We start from the raw sequence: 19,919 nt of genomic DNA on the forward strand, positions 1-19,919 counted from the left end.
CTAAGATGTGCTCGAAAAACCAAGTTAAAAAAACGTTGTAAGGATCCCACCTGGTCACCACAAATACACCCATTGAACTCTTCACTGCTCCAGTGATCCATGTTTTTCAGCTCATTGCATCATTATTTTGTGTGTAATGAAAACTCTTTGGATACTAGTACTTCTCCCATACCCCTATACTGTTTTTGTTAAATAGCACTCTGCCTGAAAATCACAAAGACAATAAATACACTGAAGGGAAGAAGGCTCTGCTCAATTATCTGCTCTCATGATGCTGCTTCTGGCACATTGCATGGCAGCCACAAGTTTCACCTTTTCAAATTCCAGCTGATGCAGGCACAGCCTCCATTTTAGCTCAGTCCTTCTCTTTCTTAGCTAGCAGTTAGCTTTCACTACTGTCTGGCTACCTCTACAGCCAATGGGTGGTTCATCCATCACCAGCCTGTTCCTTTCCAGGTCTCAAAGAAAGTGCTTTCTACTCTGCCAGCTCTGCCCTCTTTATCGTCAACTCCATTTTTTTGAGTCTGAGGATTTACAGTTCTGGGGACATCATTGATCTAATGGAGGTCACTGAAGCAGATTCTGTAGGCAGAGACACAAGTTAAGCATCATTGATCCGCTGGGATCTGCCTCCTCTTGCCTGTTGGGATACACAGCCGGGCCCCTCTTAGTACTGGAGCATGGATACCAGTAGATTATATCTTTTCCAGACCCCTGAACCTTTTTTTTGTCTTGCAGGCCTCTCACAGCCAGTCATTTCTTTGAGTGGTTAGTAACCATTCCTCTATGGCCTGCCCCTGGCCCATCTCTTGTACTACGAAGTATAGATTAATAACGATGGGCGGATTTTACTTTCTGCAATAGTTGTCTGAAATCTGTCAGGGAAGCCACTGATGCTGCCAGATGTCAGAAGGAATCTGTTGAGACTTGTGTTCATGCGACATGAACACCCCTGTGAGCCAAGTGAGCTTGGTAGATTTGGGCTAGCAGCCAAGGCTCACTTCCAGAGGACATGCTACTAAGTGTGTGCTACAATACAAAAGCCTATGTTTTTAAAATCAAACTGTATAATTTTACTTGGCTTAAAATGCACTACTCTACAATGAAAACTACTTGTTTTATCCCCTGAAAATTCCCTTCACTCTCAAATTCCAAAAGTAGAGAGTAAAGCACTCCCTCACAATTGTTCATGGGGTCTTGACCTTAACCACAATATTATTTCCAAATGGGAAATAATGCTTGAAGTGTATTGGTTGTGTGGAAAACTGCTTTTGATGTGCTTGTCCTACCTGATGTTAAGCATAGGCCAATTGTAGCCCATGGGAACCTCACAGTCAAGGTTTTGACTATTTCCAATAATCCTTCAGTTTCCAGCCCTTTGGAGGTCTCTGGTTACTGTAGGGCAACTACCTTCAGTTCTTGGGATTTTGCTGGCGGTTCCAGTGATGTAAAGGGTTACAACATGTTGCAGGAAGCTGGAAGGCAACAAAAGAATGTCGAAGAGGGGAAGAAAAGAGCCTGCTGCAGCTGGATAGTGTTGAGATCTATCTGTTGAGAGGAAATAACTGTTCCAGTGGCGGGAAGGTGCAACGATGGGCGCACCGAAGGCAACTTATCAAAAGACATTGGTGCCTAATGAAAGGTACATTTTATGAAGTGTCTCACACCTGTAATCCTTTCAGGTGTAGTAGCCAAAACCTGTTTGTCCTGTTATTGATGCAATCCAGGCTTTTTTGCCTGCGTCTTAGCCTCTGCGTTTCAGTTTCTACGCAAAGTCACACATTATATGCTCTTTGGGGGCTAGGAAGTCAGAAGATTAGGCGCCGAGTTAAAGGAACAAGGCACAGAAGTAGAGTTCTTGTCTGGTTCAAAAGACTCTGGATATCCTCATATCCTCAAACACCAGCAAAGTTTCATTGTTGGGACAGGTTTAGAAGGTGCTGCGAACCCGGCAGAGCTACCGTAAAGTCTTTAGTCAGTCGAGGCATCCTGTTGGTGCTCCAAATAGTTGTGCCAGCATTGAACGAGGTATTGGTGTAGACCCAATCTCTATGCGAGATTTGGCATTGAGGGAGAAATGTCAGTTTCCAATCCTAGGGATATATTCATTCAGACTTTTTGGCGGCCACCCAAGCACTGAGAGGCTGCCACATTCAAACATTGTGGTTCTATTCCTAGGTCTTGGATTGGAATGTGAATTCCTAGTCAAAGCCTCAGGCACTCATTCATAATAGCCTTGTCCAGGCTTATTATGACATGGCCCAGAAACAGGGCCCAGTCAGGTAATGCCTTTGTAAGGCTCCATCGTGTCAACCCTGATGTTGTCAATCTAAGACAGGTTGTCTGGCTTTACAACAATCATGTCAGGGAAACTACTAAAATCATAAAGACCTTAAGCCAGAGTCGCAGTTTGTGTCTTCGGTCCTGACCTCTGCATGCAGGGAAACACTAGTGAGAAAATATAAAGCGTCAAGTTTTACTTGCCAGAGATATAGTGTTATGAATAAGCACTGACACAACATCTATTAGAACTGGGTGCTCTGCACGATCTTAAAATTGATATCTTAGGCCGTTAGATGAACAAGTTACTTCTTACCTTGTAACGTTCTTTCGATGGGATGTTCCTCCGACGGATTCCTTATCTTTGATAGACTCCCATAGCAGTGGCATGTAATTGGAGGTGGGAGTAATAATGTCATGTATGCCTTTTAGGAATGAACCAAATGTAATACAGCTTTGCCAAATCTGGTCTCTTGACTAGTGGAGGAATCCAGGTTGTAAAATCTTGTGAATGTATGTGTGGACGACCATGTGGCAGCCGCACATATGTCTCGGACCGGTACCCCTCTTTGGAGGGCCGAAGAAGCTGCGATACCCCTGGTTGAATGAGCCCTAAGATTTTGGGGTGGCTCTTTCCCTGCCAGTTTGTAACATTCCAGAATGGCCAAAATAATCCACCTGGAAATGGTCTGTTTTGTTATGGGTAGTCCCAACTTGTCACCTGAGTATCCTACCAACAGTTGGTCTGCTTGCCTAATCCTATCCAGTCTGCTGATGTAAAAGCTTAGAGCTCGCCTTGGGTCCAGCCTATGTAGCCTTTCTTCCTCTTTCCCCGGATGGGGAGGAGAGTAGAACGAAGGTAAGGTAATTTTCTGAGTGATGTGAAATTCAGAAACCACCTTTGGGAGGAAATTAGGCTTCACCTGTAGGGCAACTTTGTCCTTATGGAAAATTGTATGGGGGGGTTTACAAGAAAGAGCTTGTAATTCGCTCAGCCTCCTAGCAGACGTTAGTGCTACCAATAGGACAGTTTTAAGAGTGAGAAATCTCAGCGAACAAGAGTGGAGTGGTTCGAAGTGAGTACCCATTAGGAAATTTAAGACTAAATTTAAGTCCCATAAGGGAACTTGGAATGGTCTTGGAGGATAAACATTAGTTAATCCCTTGAGAAATTGTATTACTAGGGGTAGTTTGAAATACGATGGTTCCTCCGCAGAGCGCTTGAAGATTGATAGCGCTGCGAGAGAGCCTTTTACAGTGCCAACTTGAAGGCCTGAGTTTGCCAAGTAGAGTAGAAACGATAACACCGTTGGTGTACCACATGAAAAAGGGTCGATATTCTCTTCTTTACACCAGCTGCAAAATTTGTTCCAATGGCAGCGGTATAAAGACTTTGTTGCTGGCCTTCTGGCCGAAAGCAACACCTCCATGACGTCATCAGGGAGGTCCCAATCCTTGTAGCTCACCCTTTCAGAAGCCAAGCGTGAAGGTTGAGGGTTCTGATGTCTGGATGGAGAACCTGACCTCCCTTCTGTGAGAGAAGATTCTCTTTGAGTGGAAGACGGATTGGAGGACAGATGGACATATCTAGAAGGTCCGGGTACCACGTTCTCCTGGCCCAGTCCGGGGCAATTAGGATCATGGTTTTCCGGAATCTTCTCAACCTCCTGATCATTTGAGGAATAACAGGAAGTGGTGGAAACGCGTAAAGGAGTGGGAATTCCCAGTCCACTACGAACGCGTCCCCTAGAGCTCCTCTCGGGGGAAATTCCCTTGAACAGAACAGATTGCACTTCCTGTTGGTGCTGGTGGCGAACAGATCCACCTGAGGGGTTCCCCAAAGGGCGAAGATCTCTTGAAGGACTTCCTGAGCTAGCTCCCACTCGTGGGAGACTGTGCTCTGCCTGCTCAGAGCGTCCACTGTCAAGTTCTTATATCCGGCTAGGTGGACTGCCGATAGAGAGATTCCTTCCTGAATTGCCCAAAACCAGAGCTGCATTGCCTCTCTGCACAGTGGCAGTGACCCTACGCCTCCTCGTTTTTTTGAGGTAGTGCATGACCACCGTGTTGTCCGTCATTATCAGGACATTTCTCCCCTGTACTGATGGCAGGAAAGCTTTTAGCGCTAGTCTGATCGCTCTCAGCTCTAATAGGTTGATGTGTAGTCTGGACTCCGATGGAGACCAACGACCGCTGATGGTCAAGTAGTTGGCATGGGCTCCCCACCCCATGAGTGAGGCGTCTGTGACTTCTGTGATCTCCGGCCATGGTTGCCAAAACAGTTCTCCTTTCAAGATGTTCTCTGGATAGGCCCACCATTGAAGGTTGTGGGCTACCTTGTCCGAATCCAGAGGAGATCTGTCATTCTTCCTGAGTATTGCGACCACTGGGTTCTTAGTGCCCACTGGAGGGATCTCATTCTCAGGCGAGCCTCTGGCACAAGGAAGATGCAGGCCTCAATGCAGGATGCCATGAGGCCTAGCAATCTCAAAAAGTCGAAGCCTGGGAGATGTTGGGCATTTTGAAACTTGTTGACCATCTGCAGAATATCTTGAGCCCTCACCTCTGTTGGCGAGGCTTTTCCCAGGGAAGTGTCCAGGACCGCTCCGATGAACTGGAGTCTCTGTGATGGTATCATCTGTGATTTCTTTAAATTGAGGGAGAAGCCCAGTTTGTGAAGGAAGTGGCAGACATAATCTAGCTGGATCTGAGCTTCTTCCGAAGATACAGCTCTGATCAGCCAATCGTCCAGGTAGGGGTAGACGTGGATCCCTTCCCTCCTTAGACTTGCAGCCACTACCGACATTAGCTTGGTGAAGACCCGTGGGGCAGAGGTCAGCCAAAATGGCAGAACTCGAAATTGATAATGAGAGCCGCCAATTGCGAACCTCAGGTATTTCCTGTGTTTGAGATGGATTGGCACATGGAAATAAGCATCCTGGAGGTCCAGAGATACCAGCCAGTCCTGGATCTGGAGGGCCTGAAGGATCTGAGAGAGAGTTACCATCTTGAACTTGTCCTACCTGAGGAACTTGTTCAATTCTCGTATGTCCAAGATGGGTCTCAGTCCTCCGTCCTTCTTCGGTATGAGAAAGTAGGGGGAGTACCAGCCCTTGTTCCTCTCCGCTACAGGTACCGGTTCTATGGCACCTTTCTCTAGCAGGTCTACAATTTCCTGCAAGAGGAGCGGATCTGGAACTTTCAGAGAGCTGTGCCCCGGTGGATGACTCTGAGGGATGTGTAGAAAGGGTAGGCAGTAACCCTGGGCAACTGTCTCCAATGCCCAAGCATCTGACGTAATACCCTGCCATTCCGTCAGATGGTGAGTTAACCTGCCCCCTACAGGTGTTTTGTGTGGAAAGACCTCAGAGTGGTTTGGGGGCGGCTGCTGCTGCTGCGGCTTTAGTACTTTTGACCCGTCCACCTCGGGTGGATCTCCTTTGGCCTCTTTGAGCCGGCTGTCCTCTGCCTTTCCCGAATGCGGAATAATAGCAAAAGGACTTTCCTCTCCCAGAGGTTCCTGAGAGGCGAAAAGGAGTTTGGCGGATTGCAGCTCCTAAAGATTTTGCTGCCGCTTTAGATGTTTGCAACTTTTCCAGACTGTCATCAGCCTTTTTACCGAATAAAGAAGAGCCATCAAAGGGCATATTCAAAAGTCTGGCCTGTACATCTGGAGCAAAGCCAGACTTTCGCAACCACGCATGCCTGCGGATTGTAGTACTTGCCGCCATGGCCCTGCTGATACTGTCAGCGGAATCGATGCCAGTTTGAAGAGATTCGCACATGGCATCTTTGCCATCTTTAATGATGTTAAGGAAGGCTTCCCTTTCCTCTCCTTCCGGTATGCAGTCAGCTGCTGATGAAGCACACTCCCACAGTGTGTGACTGAACCTGGCGAGCGTACAGGTGGCGTTGATGGACTTCAACACCATACTACAAGCAGAAAATTCTTTTTTTGCCATAGAATCGTACCTTTTGTCATCTCTATCCTGTGGGACAGTAGGGTAAGCAGATCTGCTGCTTGATGAAGTTGCCGCTTGAACCACCAGGCTCTCTGGAGTCGGGTGTTTTGATAAATATTCAGGGTCAGCCGCAGCTACCCTATACTTGGCTGAAAATCTTTTATTGACTGCAGGGATAACCTCAGGAGTTTCCCAATTTGATGAAATCTTCCTTTGCAAGGCTGCATGGAAGGGGACCACAGGATCCTCCTGTGGACCTTTGTCTAGTAGGTCTATAAGGTCATCCTGTTGAAAAACAGGTGAAGGCGCAGACCAACCCATGAATTCAATAATCCTCGCCATCAGGGTTCTATAGGGTGTTTCGGCATGTTCCCTTGGGTCTGGTTTGACAAATTCCACTTCTGGGGAAGTGTCCAGCCCACTTGCCTCATCTAATGATTCCTGTAGGTCTTTCAACCTTCTTTCCTCAGAGGTAAAATCCTCTGAAACAGGTGGTGTGGTCCTCTGCAACCCGAAAGGTCTTTCCTGGTCAGAATGCTCCCCTTCTTCATAGATTGAAGATAATCCGGGGTACTCTGACCTCGGAAATGGTGTAAAACCCATTTCTAAGGCAGAAGGAGCCAAACTCGTCATTATTGGGCGAGAAAATGTCGATGTCGTCCACTACGATGTGAAAGGCTTCGAAGGCGCCGAGAAAACTGGAAGAGGCCTCCTACTCGAGGATGTCGACGACGTTCTCGGCGTCGTGCCGGAGGCTCTTGGTATAGCCGTTGGCTGTGAAGTAGCCGTGGTTTTCTCCTTTATCAGCGTCGATGTCGGCGTCGATTCGATCGACCGATGCATCGAAGAACCCTTCCACACGGCATCGATGGCGCCGATCCATGCGTCGAAGATGGTGCCTTCTTACCCGATGGCCCGTGGCGCTCTCGGGTGGACTCTTTCGCCGGGTGCAACGACTCGCGGTGTTTTGATTTTTTAGGTTTTTCACCCAGGGTATCACCCTCAGCTGTCTTCGAGGGGGTCGAGGCCGCTTTCTCAAAGACGCTTAGCATTTTCTTCCTGAATTCCTCCCACTCAGCCTGAGAACTGTGTTTTGTGGGGCAGGAGACCCTTTCTGGGGGAATAGAAGATGACGCGGAAGAGGATCTTCGACGTCTCTTCTTTGAGTGTCTAGATCTCGACGAGTGGTGGGAGCTACTTCGAGACCTAGAATGGGAATGCTTTCGACGGCGAGGAGACAAATGCCTCGACCGAAGAAACTTTCGAGGAGGAGGTTTTGACTGACTTACCTCTCTCGAGCTTCCCCTTGCGGTCCTTCAAGGCTTTCGCCATCATGGACATGCAGTCCTCACACTCCGAACAATGGTGCTCGACTCCAAAGCACCACAAGCAGATCCTGTGAGGATCCGTTCTCAACATTTTCTTTACGCAGTCTCGACATTTTTTGAAGTCGGACCGCAGAGTCATCAGTTCGGATGAAGAAGCCATCGAGAACGAGTTGGTTTTATCGAGTAAATATAAGAAGTTTATCTGACTGAACTGAGCAACGATATTCCGAGGCCCCACGAAGCGCGGAAAAACAGAACTGAGCAACGGACGCCGTGCGTGGCTATTTATGGGCATGGTGACGTCGGCGCCGATACGGTGGCTGTCGAGGGACATCGACGCGGCGGACGTCGAATCGCAGCGCCCTCTACAGAGAAAAAATTTCCGAGGCCAGCAAGCTGGAGACGAATTATCAAAGATGAGGAATACGTCGGAGGACACAATCCCTTCGAAATTGTAGTCTAAGAGGAGCAGGCAATCATGTATCCAGCCTGCGTGTGTGCCACATACCTGGAGTCACAGGAATGGTGTGAAAGCATATCAATTGATAGGCTCATGACTACTGTACACAAGGCTCATTGACATGCTTTTACTACTAAAAGGAACATTTTAGAGAAGTATTCGTTAGAAAGGAAGACTGTCCAATTTCTGACCCCCTGAACTCCTAAAGCATCAGAAATAATAATAATGAATGGCAGATTTCCAAGAAGAAAGGGATTCTTCAACCTGCACCGGTTTACTCCAATGAAATGCATGAAGATGGAGAAGCACGTGATTTGGCAGCACCTCTGTGTGAATGCACACACTTGAGTTTACATGAACATGGCCAACAACAACTGCACTAATAAACGGGTGGTTGGGAGAGAGACTAGGAAAAACTGAGGTATATTTTAGAATTAGGAAAGACTTGCAATCCTAATTCTCCATTATGGTTATCTTGATAAACTTCATAAACATGGACCATCTTCACAAATGTGTGGGATAGCGGGACACCTTTTAGAAATGAAAGGAGACTAATATTTTTAAACAGATATACATAAGCTTGCTTATCTGACGTCTGCCTATTTGTTAATCGATTTCAGCTCCAAAAATCACATCATTGCTAATTTACAACCATTTCGGTTCTTTACATTATGTAAAAAGAAAACAGCAGGGGGGGCGTGGCCAGCCGAGGACCCGTACGGATGGCTCTTCGGCAAGCTCTGTGATTACACCCATCCCCGGGCCCACTGACCCTCTAAAAAAGACCTGAAAATCATGTGGAAGCTACCCAGCTAGTCATAAATGCCTTGTGCATCGATGGAGAAAGAAATCGGCCTCCACTAAACACTTTAATTGAAGTTATAGGCGAAAATCCCGCGTAGCGGTCTCCCACCAAGATGGCGGCCGCTGCAACCCTCGAGCAAGGTGGAAAGCCGCAGTATCCTGAAAGGACATGAATATGTCAGAGAAACGTACAGCAGCTCTGAGGTCCCCCCGGCGTGCCCCGGCATCGTAGCTAATTGCAGATGAAACAAAGAATGGAAGATTTGCGCTCCCTTCCCTGAAGCGCGTAACACGAAGCATGGACTGCTGCTGATAGAGGTGGCACACCCCGGAACCTGAGGTGTGTTGCTGCAGGAGAGCCGCAATACACAGAGGAACCGGAGGGAAGGAAGCAGGCAGCATCCGACCCCGGCCTGAGAGACCTGCAAGCTGGAGACCCATGAGCGAGCTCGGCGGTGAGCAGAGGTGAGCGGCCAGCTGGGGGGGAAGGTAACGGCTGCAGCGGAAGACTCCCGCGTAGCGGAGAAGCCATAAAAGCGGCTCTGGGCGCAGCTCATAGCCCCCCCTCCTGAAACCTCGCACACAGCCGCGACCGGGTATTGCAGAGACGAGGGGCCGGCAGCGGGAAATGGCGGATTCGAACGGCGGGGTCTGAGGACCTGCACACTCCAACCGCTTCTGACACTCGGAAGGGCTGCAAATAAGCGGCTCTTCTCAAAGGCCACTGCAGCATACAACTCATAATAAAAGGGAACGGAATACACAAGGAAGCAGGGGAAAGGGCCACACGGCAGGACACCAATCAGGGCGGTTTCAAAGAAAGGAAAAGTCAGAGGCACTGTCTGCCTTCCTGACAGCCTCACAGCCTAAAGCGGGAAAATACGAACACGGTGTGACCTGAGGGCATGCAATCCAGCCAAAATAAATGTGAGTGAAAGTTATTGTGGTGAAAGGAAGTGAACAATAATTATGCTGCACGACAACTGCTTGGTGACCCCACATATATGACTTCATATACCTCTGAGACAACCCTCGTCCATCCAGCATAACACCGATTTGTATGATTGTGGCACCAGGCCCTAAAAGAAAACAGTGGCAGTCAACCCCCGCCGGAGCCATACTTAACTGGGCACAAACAGGTTTAAGGGGCAGTGGCCACAAACAGAAGGAAGTCACATACCTCTTCCAAGGTTTAAAAAATGGAGACACGCAACCGCCTAAGGGGTGAAAAGAATGGTACCCGAGCCCCTTGGGGTGATTCTAATTATATAACACATACCTCGGCCCACAACGCAAACAGAAAGCAAGCAGGGAATCACACCCGGCCCGTCTGTAAAGGACTTCTTAAAGTCGTGAAAAGAGGGGAAAACACGCCAGAGGAGCAACGGCGACAAACAACTCTGACCCTAACACGCCAAATCTAATCTAAAGCAACAAACAAGATCGCTATAATCCGACTAAAATGTCCAAACAAACTACGAAAACTAAAAACCAAGGCTCTGGAGACATTAAAGCCATGCTGCAGATGACAGACCCTCAGAAGCGCAATCAGGTGCAAGCCCAAGTGCATGCTCCCCTTCCGGAGGGTGCTGTGGAACCTGCGACCCACCTATCCGGAAATTGGACCTGCTGGAAATGCTGCAAGAACTTAATAAAGACATCAAAGAAAGCGCACATAACCTAGCAAAGTCAATTTCGGATCTCAACAAAGGGGCCCTGGCAATTGAAAAGAGGTTTGACGAAGTTGAGACAGTGGTGACGGAACAAAGTCATGAGCATGACGTCTTGGCAAATAGGGTCCTCGAGCTGGAACAACAAATGGAATGGATGCAGAAAATAGATCCAGGTGAAATAACATTCGCATCCGCGGGGTTCCGAAATCGATACCCGACCTTGACCTGCAGCAGTACATTGTGGACCTGCTCCGATACATCCTGAACGTAGACGAGTCCAAAGAAATTGTGCTGGATTGGACGCACAGGGTTTACTCTGCATTCCAACTCAATAAGAATCTAACGCCTGATGTCCTAACCAGGATACATATGTTCCAACTGAAAGAGGACATCATGCGAGCAGCCCGGAAAAAGGAACCCATTAAGTTCCGCTCTACCTCAATCCAACTATTCCAAGATCTAGCCCAAGCCACGCTCGCCAGAAGGAAAAAACTGAGGGTGGTCACAGACTGGCTGAGAACTAAGGAGGTGCGGTATCGTTGGGGACATCCGACATGCCTACGCTTTGAGTGGAAGGGCCGAAAATTCTCCGTCTCCAAAGAAGAAGATATGGCAGAACTCATGCAGGAAGAGGAAGAAGGCACTCTCACTGACAAAGAAGGATCTCCATTCCGGAGTGAAGAGACAGTAGGAGGACTTGATAGGGGTCAGTGGAGGCCAGGACTTCCTCGACCGCGAGGGTGTAATAAGGAGCCTAAGCCTTCGGACCCCACCTGAACAACCGCTAAAGGCCAAGAGATCAGGGAAGATCTTGAAAAAGGGGGTTCTGATATTATAAAAAGGGGAGACCTACACTTGGGATGTTATTCCGAGCTTTACCAGATGCACAAGAAACAAACAAACCAAACATCAAGCCGAAGGGGGGGGGGGGGGCAACACAGGGGGTGGGGAGAGACAGGAGTCCGGATCCCAAGTCTCCCGGGTGAGTATAGAACCCGGTGCTAAACTGTGAATATACCATGTTGGAAATGTTCTTGAGAAGTTCTGATTCTAGAGTTGGGAAAGGGGGGGAAAACTTTGTTCTTCTGTTCTTGGGTGATAAAGTACCAAAAGCACCTACAATAGGCAAAAAAAGCTGTGAGTGGGATCACAAAGAATGGGACCAATAGCTGAACTGTAGTTATGTCTGAGTTGACATTCGTCTCATTAAATGTTCAGGGGCTCAACTCCCCAATTAAGCGGAAATCTGTGGTAATTAGTCTAAGAGACATGCACGCTTCAGTGGTATGGCTGCAGGAAACACACTTGCTACCAGGGGATGAACAAAGGTTGAGACACAGAGCCTTTCCCGTACAATACCTGGCCTCCAGTGGGACTAAAAAGCGGGGAGTATGTATTCTATTGGCAAAAAACATTAATTTTGAAAAAAGATTCATTAAAGGAGACCCAGAAGGCCGCTACTTGATGCTCGGGGGAAAACTGATGGGTCAATTGGTTACTTTGATCTCAATATATGCTCCCAATGCGAGCCAAGACCACTTTCTACTAAACTTGTTGCCCAAAATTGCACAATGGGGGATTGGGAAAATTCTAATTGGAGGCGATTTTAATGGAGTAATGGGCGCAACATTAGACAAAACCCTCCCAGCCACTTCTAATGATCACGCATTCAGACAGGCTCTGGCCAAATTTCTGAGGGACCTACACCTCCTAGAGACCTGGCGTTTCTTTAACCCACATGATAGATCGTACACCCATTACCCTGCAGTACACAGGGGCCATTCCCGAATCGACATGATACTCGTTTCCGAAAGAGTGATCCCACAGGTCACGGGATTGGAAATCGGAGTGCGGTGCCTATCAGATCACAGACCGGTACTACTTAAAATAGAGTTTGACCACCCGCAACAACAACCCCATAAACCCTGGCAATTAAATGAAGTACTGCTGAAGGACCTGGCGGTCCGAATGAGTATAGAACGAACCTTACAGAACTACTTTTGGGAAAACATCACTCCGGGGATGGACTGGTTGACCATTTGGGACGCCAGCAAAGCGGTAATACGGGGGGAATTCATTGCCCAAACATCAAACTATATTAAGAGTCGGGAAAGGGTGAGACGCAATATGGAAGCCAACATACTGAAAGCAGAGGTGGAATATAAGGACAAGGGCTCAAAGAGGGCATGGCGGGAATTAAAGAAAGCCAGAGCAATCCTAGAGAAACACCTAGCAGATGATGCAGCACGCCTCCTGGTACAAACAAAACAACTTTACTATATACATGGGGGTAAAGCTAACCGATTCCTCGCTGCCAAGTTGCGACACCAAAAACTCCGGAACCGTATAACCCAGCTCCGCAACCGGAACGGGGAGGTAGTGAAGGGGGAGAAAGAGATAGAAGAGGTGATGTTCTCATACTATACTAACAATCTAAAAAAAGAAAACTTAGAAGAAGAGGCCCAAGTCACCTTTTTAAAACAAGTTGTATTGCCACAAATCAGTGAGGCGGATAGACAACAGTTAGAGGGCCCTATAACAGAGGAGGAAGTGGGGGAGGCAATAGGGACACTGAAAGGACATAAGACTCCTGGCCCAGATGGGCTAAGCAACGCATACTATAAAACCTTTAGGACCATTCTAGTAGGCCCCCTAACGCAACTATTTAACCTCATTAGAGACAAAGGGCGCACATCTAGGGATATGTGTCCAGCAACTACAATACTACTACTGAAACCAGACAGAGACCCAATGGTCTGTGCAAGCTACCGCCCGATCTCTTTGTTAAACGGGGACGCAAAGATTCATTCTATAGTTTTAGCCCGGAGACTGGCCACGTACTTCCGGGGATGATTCACTCAGACCAAGCAGGCTTTGTGAAGGGGCAGCACACATATGACAACATCCGCAGGGCCATAGACGTGATCAATTGGGGACAGAGGTCTGGTCAGAGGTTCTCAGTGGCAGCTCTGGACGCTTCCAGAGCTTTCGACAGCTTACACTGGGGATTTCTACGGCTAGTCCTTGAAAGATTCGGTTGTGGCCCGATATTCACCGGTAATGGCCAATTTCACAAATCCATCCACAAGACTAATGGTCAATGGGAAACTGACAGAGAGTATCCCCATCCAGAAAGGCACAAGACAGGGGTGCCCATTGTCGCCCCTGATCTTTGCCATGGCTATGGAGCCACTTGCATGCAGGGTCCGCGATCATCCGGCAATCTATGGGGTGGAGGTGGGCAATATCGGACCACAAAAAATAGCCCTCTATGCGGATGACATCTTTCTATTCCTGAAGGGCACCGGGCACTCCCTACCGGCAGCCATACAACTGCTGGAGGAGTTCGCGAAAGTCTCAGGATTTAATGTTAACTACCCCAAATCCAAAGCTCTTAATATCTCTGAGAACCCAGAACGAATTCCTGAGTGGGAGAACCAATACCCCCTGAAATGGGAACACAAGGCAGTAAAATACCTCGGGATACAACTGACCCCCAGCTACAATAGACTATACGGGGCCAATGTCCCGGACCTCCTGAAAACACGGGGGATCTGAAACGTTGGCAATTGCAGGAACTATCCTGGTTGGCACGGATTACGGCGGTTAAAATGACTCTGCTCCCTAAATTCTTATATGTAGTGGGTGCCCTCCCAATCAGAATCCCGGGCCCAGCAATCTAATCCTTACAGAAAGAAGTAATGAATTTCATATGGGGGGGGGGGGGTAGCCGAGGATTCCCAAAAAAGTATGTTTTAGACCACAAGTCTTGGGGGGACTTAGGGTCCCAGAACTCCGTAGATATTTATGGGCAGCACAGGTGGATCCAATGATACAATGGGCCACTGGAGAAGATCGAAACCAGTGGGTCACATTAGAAAAAGCAGCTAACAAGATACCCCTTAAAAACCTGGGCTTCCTTGCCACACGTCACAGGGAACACGGTGGTCAGTTACTGTAATCAACCAAAACCCCTCTCTGGTATTGGGATAAGGTACTGAGAAACCAAAAGATCAAAGTGGGGGGGACCACTCACACCGATTGCATGTAACCCAGACTTTACCCCAGGAATGCAAGCCAACTTCTGGACATACTGGGGGGGCAGAGAAATAGTATGGTTTTGGAGGATCTCTACACAGAAGGGTCACCACTCATATTTGAGGAGTACAGATCCAGGTTTAACATACCAGAAAGAGAACGATTTCATTATGTCCAGCTCAGGCATTGGGTTTCAAATGCAAGGGTGAAAGAGGGGGCAACCAGGAATGCCACGGGGTGGAGCTAACAATACAAGAAGGCCTACCAGACAACGGAATAACCAGATTATATCGCCTAATGGGGGGGAACAGACCCAGAGGAGAATCTCACTTACATGCAAAAGTGGGAAACAGATCTAGGCAGAACAATCTCGGGGGACACCTGGGGCTGCATTTGGCATAGAACCGCCAAGAGTTCTAGATGCACCTCAATTAAAGAAGCAGCATATAAATTATGCCTCCGTTGGTATACCACGCCCGTTCGAATACACTCCATCAACCCAGAATACCCTGCAACCTGCTGGAGAAATTGTGGCCTCCCAGGGGACTATATTCACATTTGGTGGTCCTGCCCACTAGCCGAAACATATTGGAAGGAGATCCTAAATCATATTATAGAAATAACTGGTGTGCAACTTCCATGTGACCCACTAGTGGTGCTCTTGGGAGAGGCGGTGGAGGGTTGTTATGCAAACTCTGGGCCTACGGCCACGCTTATCACTCACATGCTGAGTGCGGCCAGAATTACGGTTGCACAATTATGGAAAACTAAGGATGGACCAACAGTAGCCATGTGGTGGGTAAGACTGTGGGGAGTAATGGCTATGGAGAAGGTGACGGGAATGGCCCTTGGCTCATACTCGAAATATTTGAACACTTGGCTACCACTACATGAGTTTATGGACGGTAGAGAGCAGATGTACTTCAAACCCAGAGCGCTCCGTGCAATCTCTATTATTTGACAAACATGAACATTAAACCTGAAAGCGGTCCTACTAACTCCAGCTGGCTATTTAAAACAAAGAGCAGAACACTTTTTCACCCATAAGTTGGGATGTGTTTGGGGGAAGGGGAATAGTTACTGTTTACTATGTATGGTATAAAAATGAGCAATGGATTTGAATTGCATTTGAAATCCCAGGTTTGTGGTAATTGAGCTGGCATAAAATAATGTACGCTTGTTACCAACTGGTTATTAATACCCATATGTTTATGATGCTCTAAACACCTAAATAAAGTTGGTAAAAAATAAATTAAAAAAAAACAGCAAGGAAACCTGCTGATATAATGGCCATCAGGAAAGCAACCTTTCATGCACAGTGTTGCAGGTCAGTTTTGAGCTAAGGAATAAAACAAGGTCTGTTTACTAGCCAAGAATTTGGATCAACAATAAAGGGGAAGATGAGCAGTTGTGAGTGCGGTTGGAAGGAAGCAGGGATTAAGGGAGAACTCACACCATTGGATATTATTACTTCCTTAGTCACTGGGATTGTGGAAAATGACTCTTGAGAATAACTGAATCAGATGGACTTTCATAAGGGAATTGGAAACAAGTTTTTGAAAGATAAAGGAGGACCATACTTCTCCATCATCAGTGTTGAATATTGTTCTAGCATAACTCAAGGGTCCTTATTCCTTTTGAATTTTGGATTGTTCATGAATATTATGAATGGAAGTCTAATTCGCAGATAGAGCTTCTTAAATCTTTCCAAAATAATCCTTTACCACTGCAATAGTGAAAAAGGTTTTCTATAAGTGAGAATCTTTGCCAAACAAAGAAGATGGGGAAACAATGTTTCTTCTCAACACATTGTTTGGGCACCATAGACAGCACCTCCTCCCTATGAAAACAGCCAATGTTCTAATGGAATGCCAGCACACCCCTTCCAGAACATGTGAGAAGCCCCGAGGAAGGTTCTCATAGCTGTACTGCGTGTACTCATGCCATGTGGTCAGGTTCACTAAACTAGTTGTATTGTCAGGTGATGAAGGTCTGAATATCACAACTGGTGAGGCAATGCCATGGCTATTAGGATCACTGCTAAACTAGATGGTTTCAGTATTACCTTGGGGAGCAAAGCAATTGGTGGGAAAGCAGACTGAAATGTTGCTCACTACTTCATCAGAAGGTATTCCCCTTGAACTACCGTTTTTATTATCTGTTAATGAAGTTTCATTATTTTGTTGCTTGCTGCCGCAAAAAAAGAATTTCAAGTCCCCTATTGAGCCAAGATATCATAGTGAGCTTTGTTGTTTAAAACCTACTTATGACATTCTAAGACTGACCTATATAAGAAATCGACTTGAACATTCTAAACTCCTGGTAAACAGACAACCAATATTTTGTCACATTTCCTCCTAGGTGCCAATGTGAGATTATTTGAGCTTCCTTCAAGAGGGTCCTGCATGTCACGCCTCCTTTTTTGTTGCAATAATACATAGTGGTATTATCTTTTAATGGACTATCAAGGATATCATGAATGATGATAGAAATATTTTTGGGGGCTAGATACAATTCCAGTATATTGTTATTAGACAGTTTCCTCCGACCAAGTTCCCAGTGTCGTTAAGATATCCCATATGATCTGTGCATCCTTCCAACTATACACCCATCAAGGGTCTGCTGGGGCACTTGCTTCTGAAATGGCACTGCTCGAAAAGAAAATCTTCTGGCATCACTATTTTACAGTGTGTGCAGCAGTTTGCCATAGCCACCATATTGCCCAATGAGCCACTGGACCTGCCAACAATTGGAAGAAGGTCATATGAAGTTGTAACTAATCCAATGAGGTAGACATCCATAGACATGGTTCCATGGCTATGCCATCAGTGTCAGGTCCTTAGCATACTCCAATTCATCACAATTATGGTCTCAATTAGTAGATTTCAAGGGAAGTAAACAATATTTTGTCTCAAAGTTAAAGTGTGATGTAAAATCTGGAATTTATGTTAGCTGGCAACTCCACAGTTGGCACTAGGGCCACTGTCACTCCAAAAGCCTTTGTCTTTTCCGGAGTGTGAGAACATAGTTATGTTAGGCTTTGCATCTTCAGGAATAAAAATAACCATTGGATCAGATATGGAAGTCTTAAGGGGAAATTGGGGTACCAGTGTAACCAAATCCTCTGAGACCTTTTGCATCCAACTGTTGCAACTATTCCATTCTTGTATTTTAATAAACCAGATCGATGTGAAATTTTATAAGAACAAACATTTACCTTTGGATGTTTACTACACAGCCTGTGCCAGGCACATAGTTTAACCTCTTCAGGGAGATCTGATCAGAGGATGGCTCAAAGCACCCAAGAAAGCTACTGTTAAAAAGTGAACATATTATGTATACCATTAAATGGGGTGATACTATCTGTTAGGGTCAAATCCAGAATGAAGCAATATTAAAAAATACAAATTATTATCAAATACGATTTACCTAATGTACACATGCTTGTATTAAGGGGGTTATTGCTCTCTTCCACACGAAAGTCTAACAATGGGATTGGCTGTGACACGTTCGATCCAATCATGTATCACATTTATGGCGTAAAAGTACATACCTGACCATCGAGTGCTTTTGACAGATTCCTCCCACGCTTTTCTTCTTTTAGGTGGAAAATGCTTTCCAGAGGTGTGATAGATACTTTGATTTGCCCTTGACAGTGGCCACAGAAGTCACCAATATTGTACCAACCACAAACTGACTGGAAGCCAGACAGAAGGGGAGAAAGGTCCACAGAAGCGAATCCAATAACCCGTTCAACATCTAGGTAGAAAACAAAGAATGAGCTCCACCAGGCGTGGACCAAGGAAAAACACAAATCAATAAAATATGTATTGTACAAAGAAAATTAAAAAAATGAACAAAGAAAATTACAGAATGCCTTTGTCTGACAAACAAAACCACAATAAATATGAGATTATTAAAATGAGCATGTTAATTGATACACAAACAAAGGGTTTCCAGATCCAGTAGAGCAATCTTCAAGTAGATGCAGGTCTTTGATCTCTGCTCGAGTGCCTAGCACTTAACCTTGAGACTGTCAGAGAGCTGTTTCGAATATCCTGGGAACGATAGCATGAATGGATTGGCTGGGGGGTCACCTATGCATTTTCAAGGGTCGACAAAGGTGCCAATCCCTGTGAGTGAGGCACCTACCACCTCCTCGTGCTCAGAAATACTCAAATGGTGGAGCCAGCCGCACTAGCCTACTTTCGGAGTTTGACTAGACCCATGTGTCGGGCTCATGAATAGGCAGAGTGGAGCGGATTCACCAAGTGAAAGAGCACATTGCCACATTGGTATGTTATTGGACAGGTGTGTGAAATTCTGGACTGACATAATTCTGCACTGCCCACTGCTGTGTCCTGGGAGAGAAACTTTGGGTGATGCATTAGTTAAGACAATACCACAAAAGGGTTTGATTTTATACCATTGCCCCCAAGATAGATCCTGGGCAAAAAAGGAAGAAAAAAGGCATGGTGGACTATAGAGGATCATCACCATTCAAATAAATGTGCAGAGGGGATTCCTGGCCAGCAAGACCTTTCATGATCATTTTTTGTTTTTCTCTCCACGATGCTAGTCTGGCCAGAAATAATCATGGACAGGACCAGCATGTATCCTTACATTCAGCATTGAAATTGACAAAGACAAAATAGAAAAATAGAGAGCCAGACCACTTTAAACATTACAACACAAGTGGGGTCAGAGATAATGACCATTAAAATATAGCAGGGCATCAAAAAGGTGAAAGATTCTCAATGGAGGGTAACCTACTTAGACTTGAGACACCGAGGGGTCCTCAATTTCTGGTCAAAATATTATTCAAGTTGTCTTTACGATTAAGTATTTAGAAATATGTCTAGTTTGGTTTTGGCGATGTGTAAAGAAGGTTGTGTAGTGAGTCATTGGAAAAGACAGACTTTTAAAAGTGGCTGAACTGCAAAAGAGACGAAGAGGAAAATAAAGCAGATGGAAACCATGCTAAGAGTGAAGCTATTACTTGTGAAAACCTGGCATCTCATTACTGTACAACCGCAGCATTTGTGCATGCACTATTGTATTTGAGCCAGAGCAAATGCCACTGCAGTGCCACAAACGTACGGCAACAAGGTCATAGAAACTATTTGAGAGAGACCAATATTCAGAAATCAGTATGGCAACTGGATAACAGAGCACAGGACATGGTGAATACATTTTTACACAGTCTGATATAGTAAAAGCTTTTTTGGTACAAAATTTGAAACATGCATTATTACGGTCTGATCCGAACTCATGATCTCTCTTTCAAAAACAGTGACTCACTGATTTGCTGTTTAGAACCCTCAGCTCTCGTGACGCCCTGCTACTTCTCTTTACTTGTTGGTTAATAACTGTG

At 46.2% G+C, this 19,919-nt stretch overlaps 1 protein-coding gene across 2 annotated transcripts in view; it reads right to left on the reverse strand.

Moving 5' to 3' along the window:
- Positions 1 to 19,919, reverse strand: part of C2CD3 (C2 domain containing 3 centriole elongation regulator) — a 594,096-nt gene that overhangs the window by 216,314 nt on the left and 357,863 nt on the right. For both annotated transcript variants that reach the window (XM_069640138.1, XM_069640137.1), the window contains one exon: positions 18,099 to 18,304. In XM_069640138.1, the coding sequence (XP_069496239.1) occupies positions 18,099 to 18,304 (206 nt within the window). The remainder of the gene's footprint in view (positions 1 to 18,098; positions 18,305 to 19,919) is intronic.

The sequence above is a fragment of the Ambystoma mexicanum genome, chromosome 7q (assembly GCF_040938575.1).
Source record: "Ambystoma mexicanum isolate Mex_15411 chromosome 7q, UKY_AmexF1_1, whole genome shotgun sequence".
Classification (NCBI taxonomy): Eukaryota; Metazoa; Chordata; class Amphibia; order Caudata; family Ambystomatidae; genus Ambystoma; species Ambystoma mexicanum.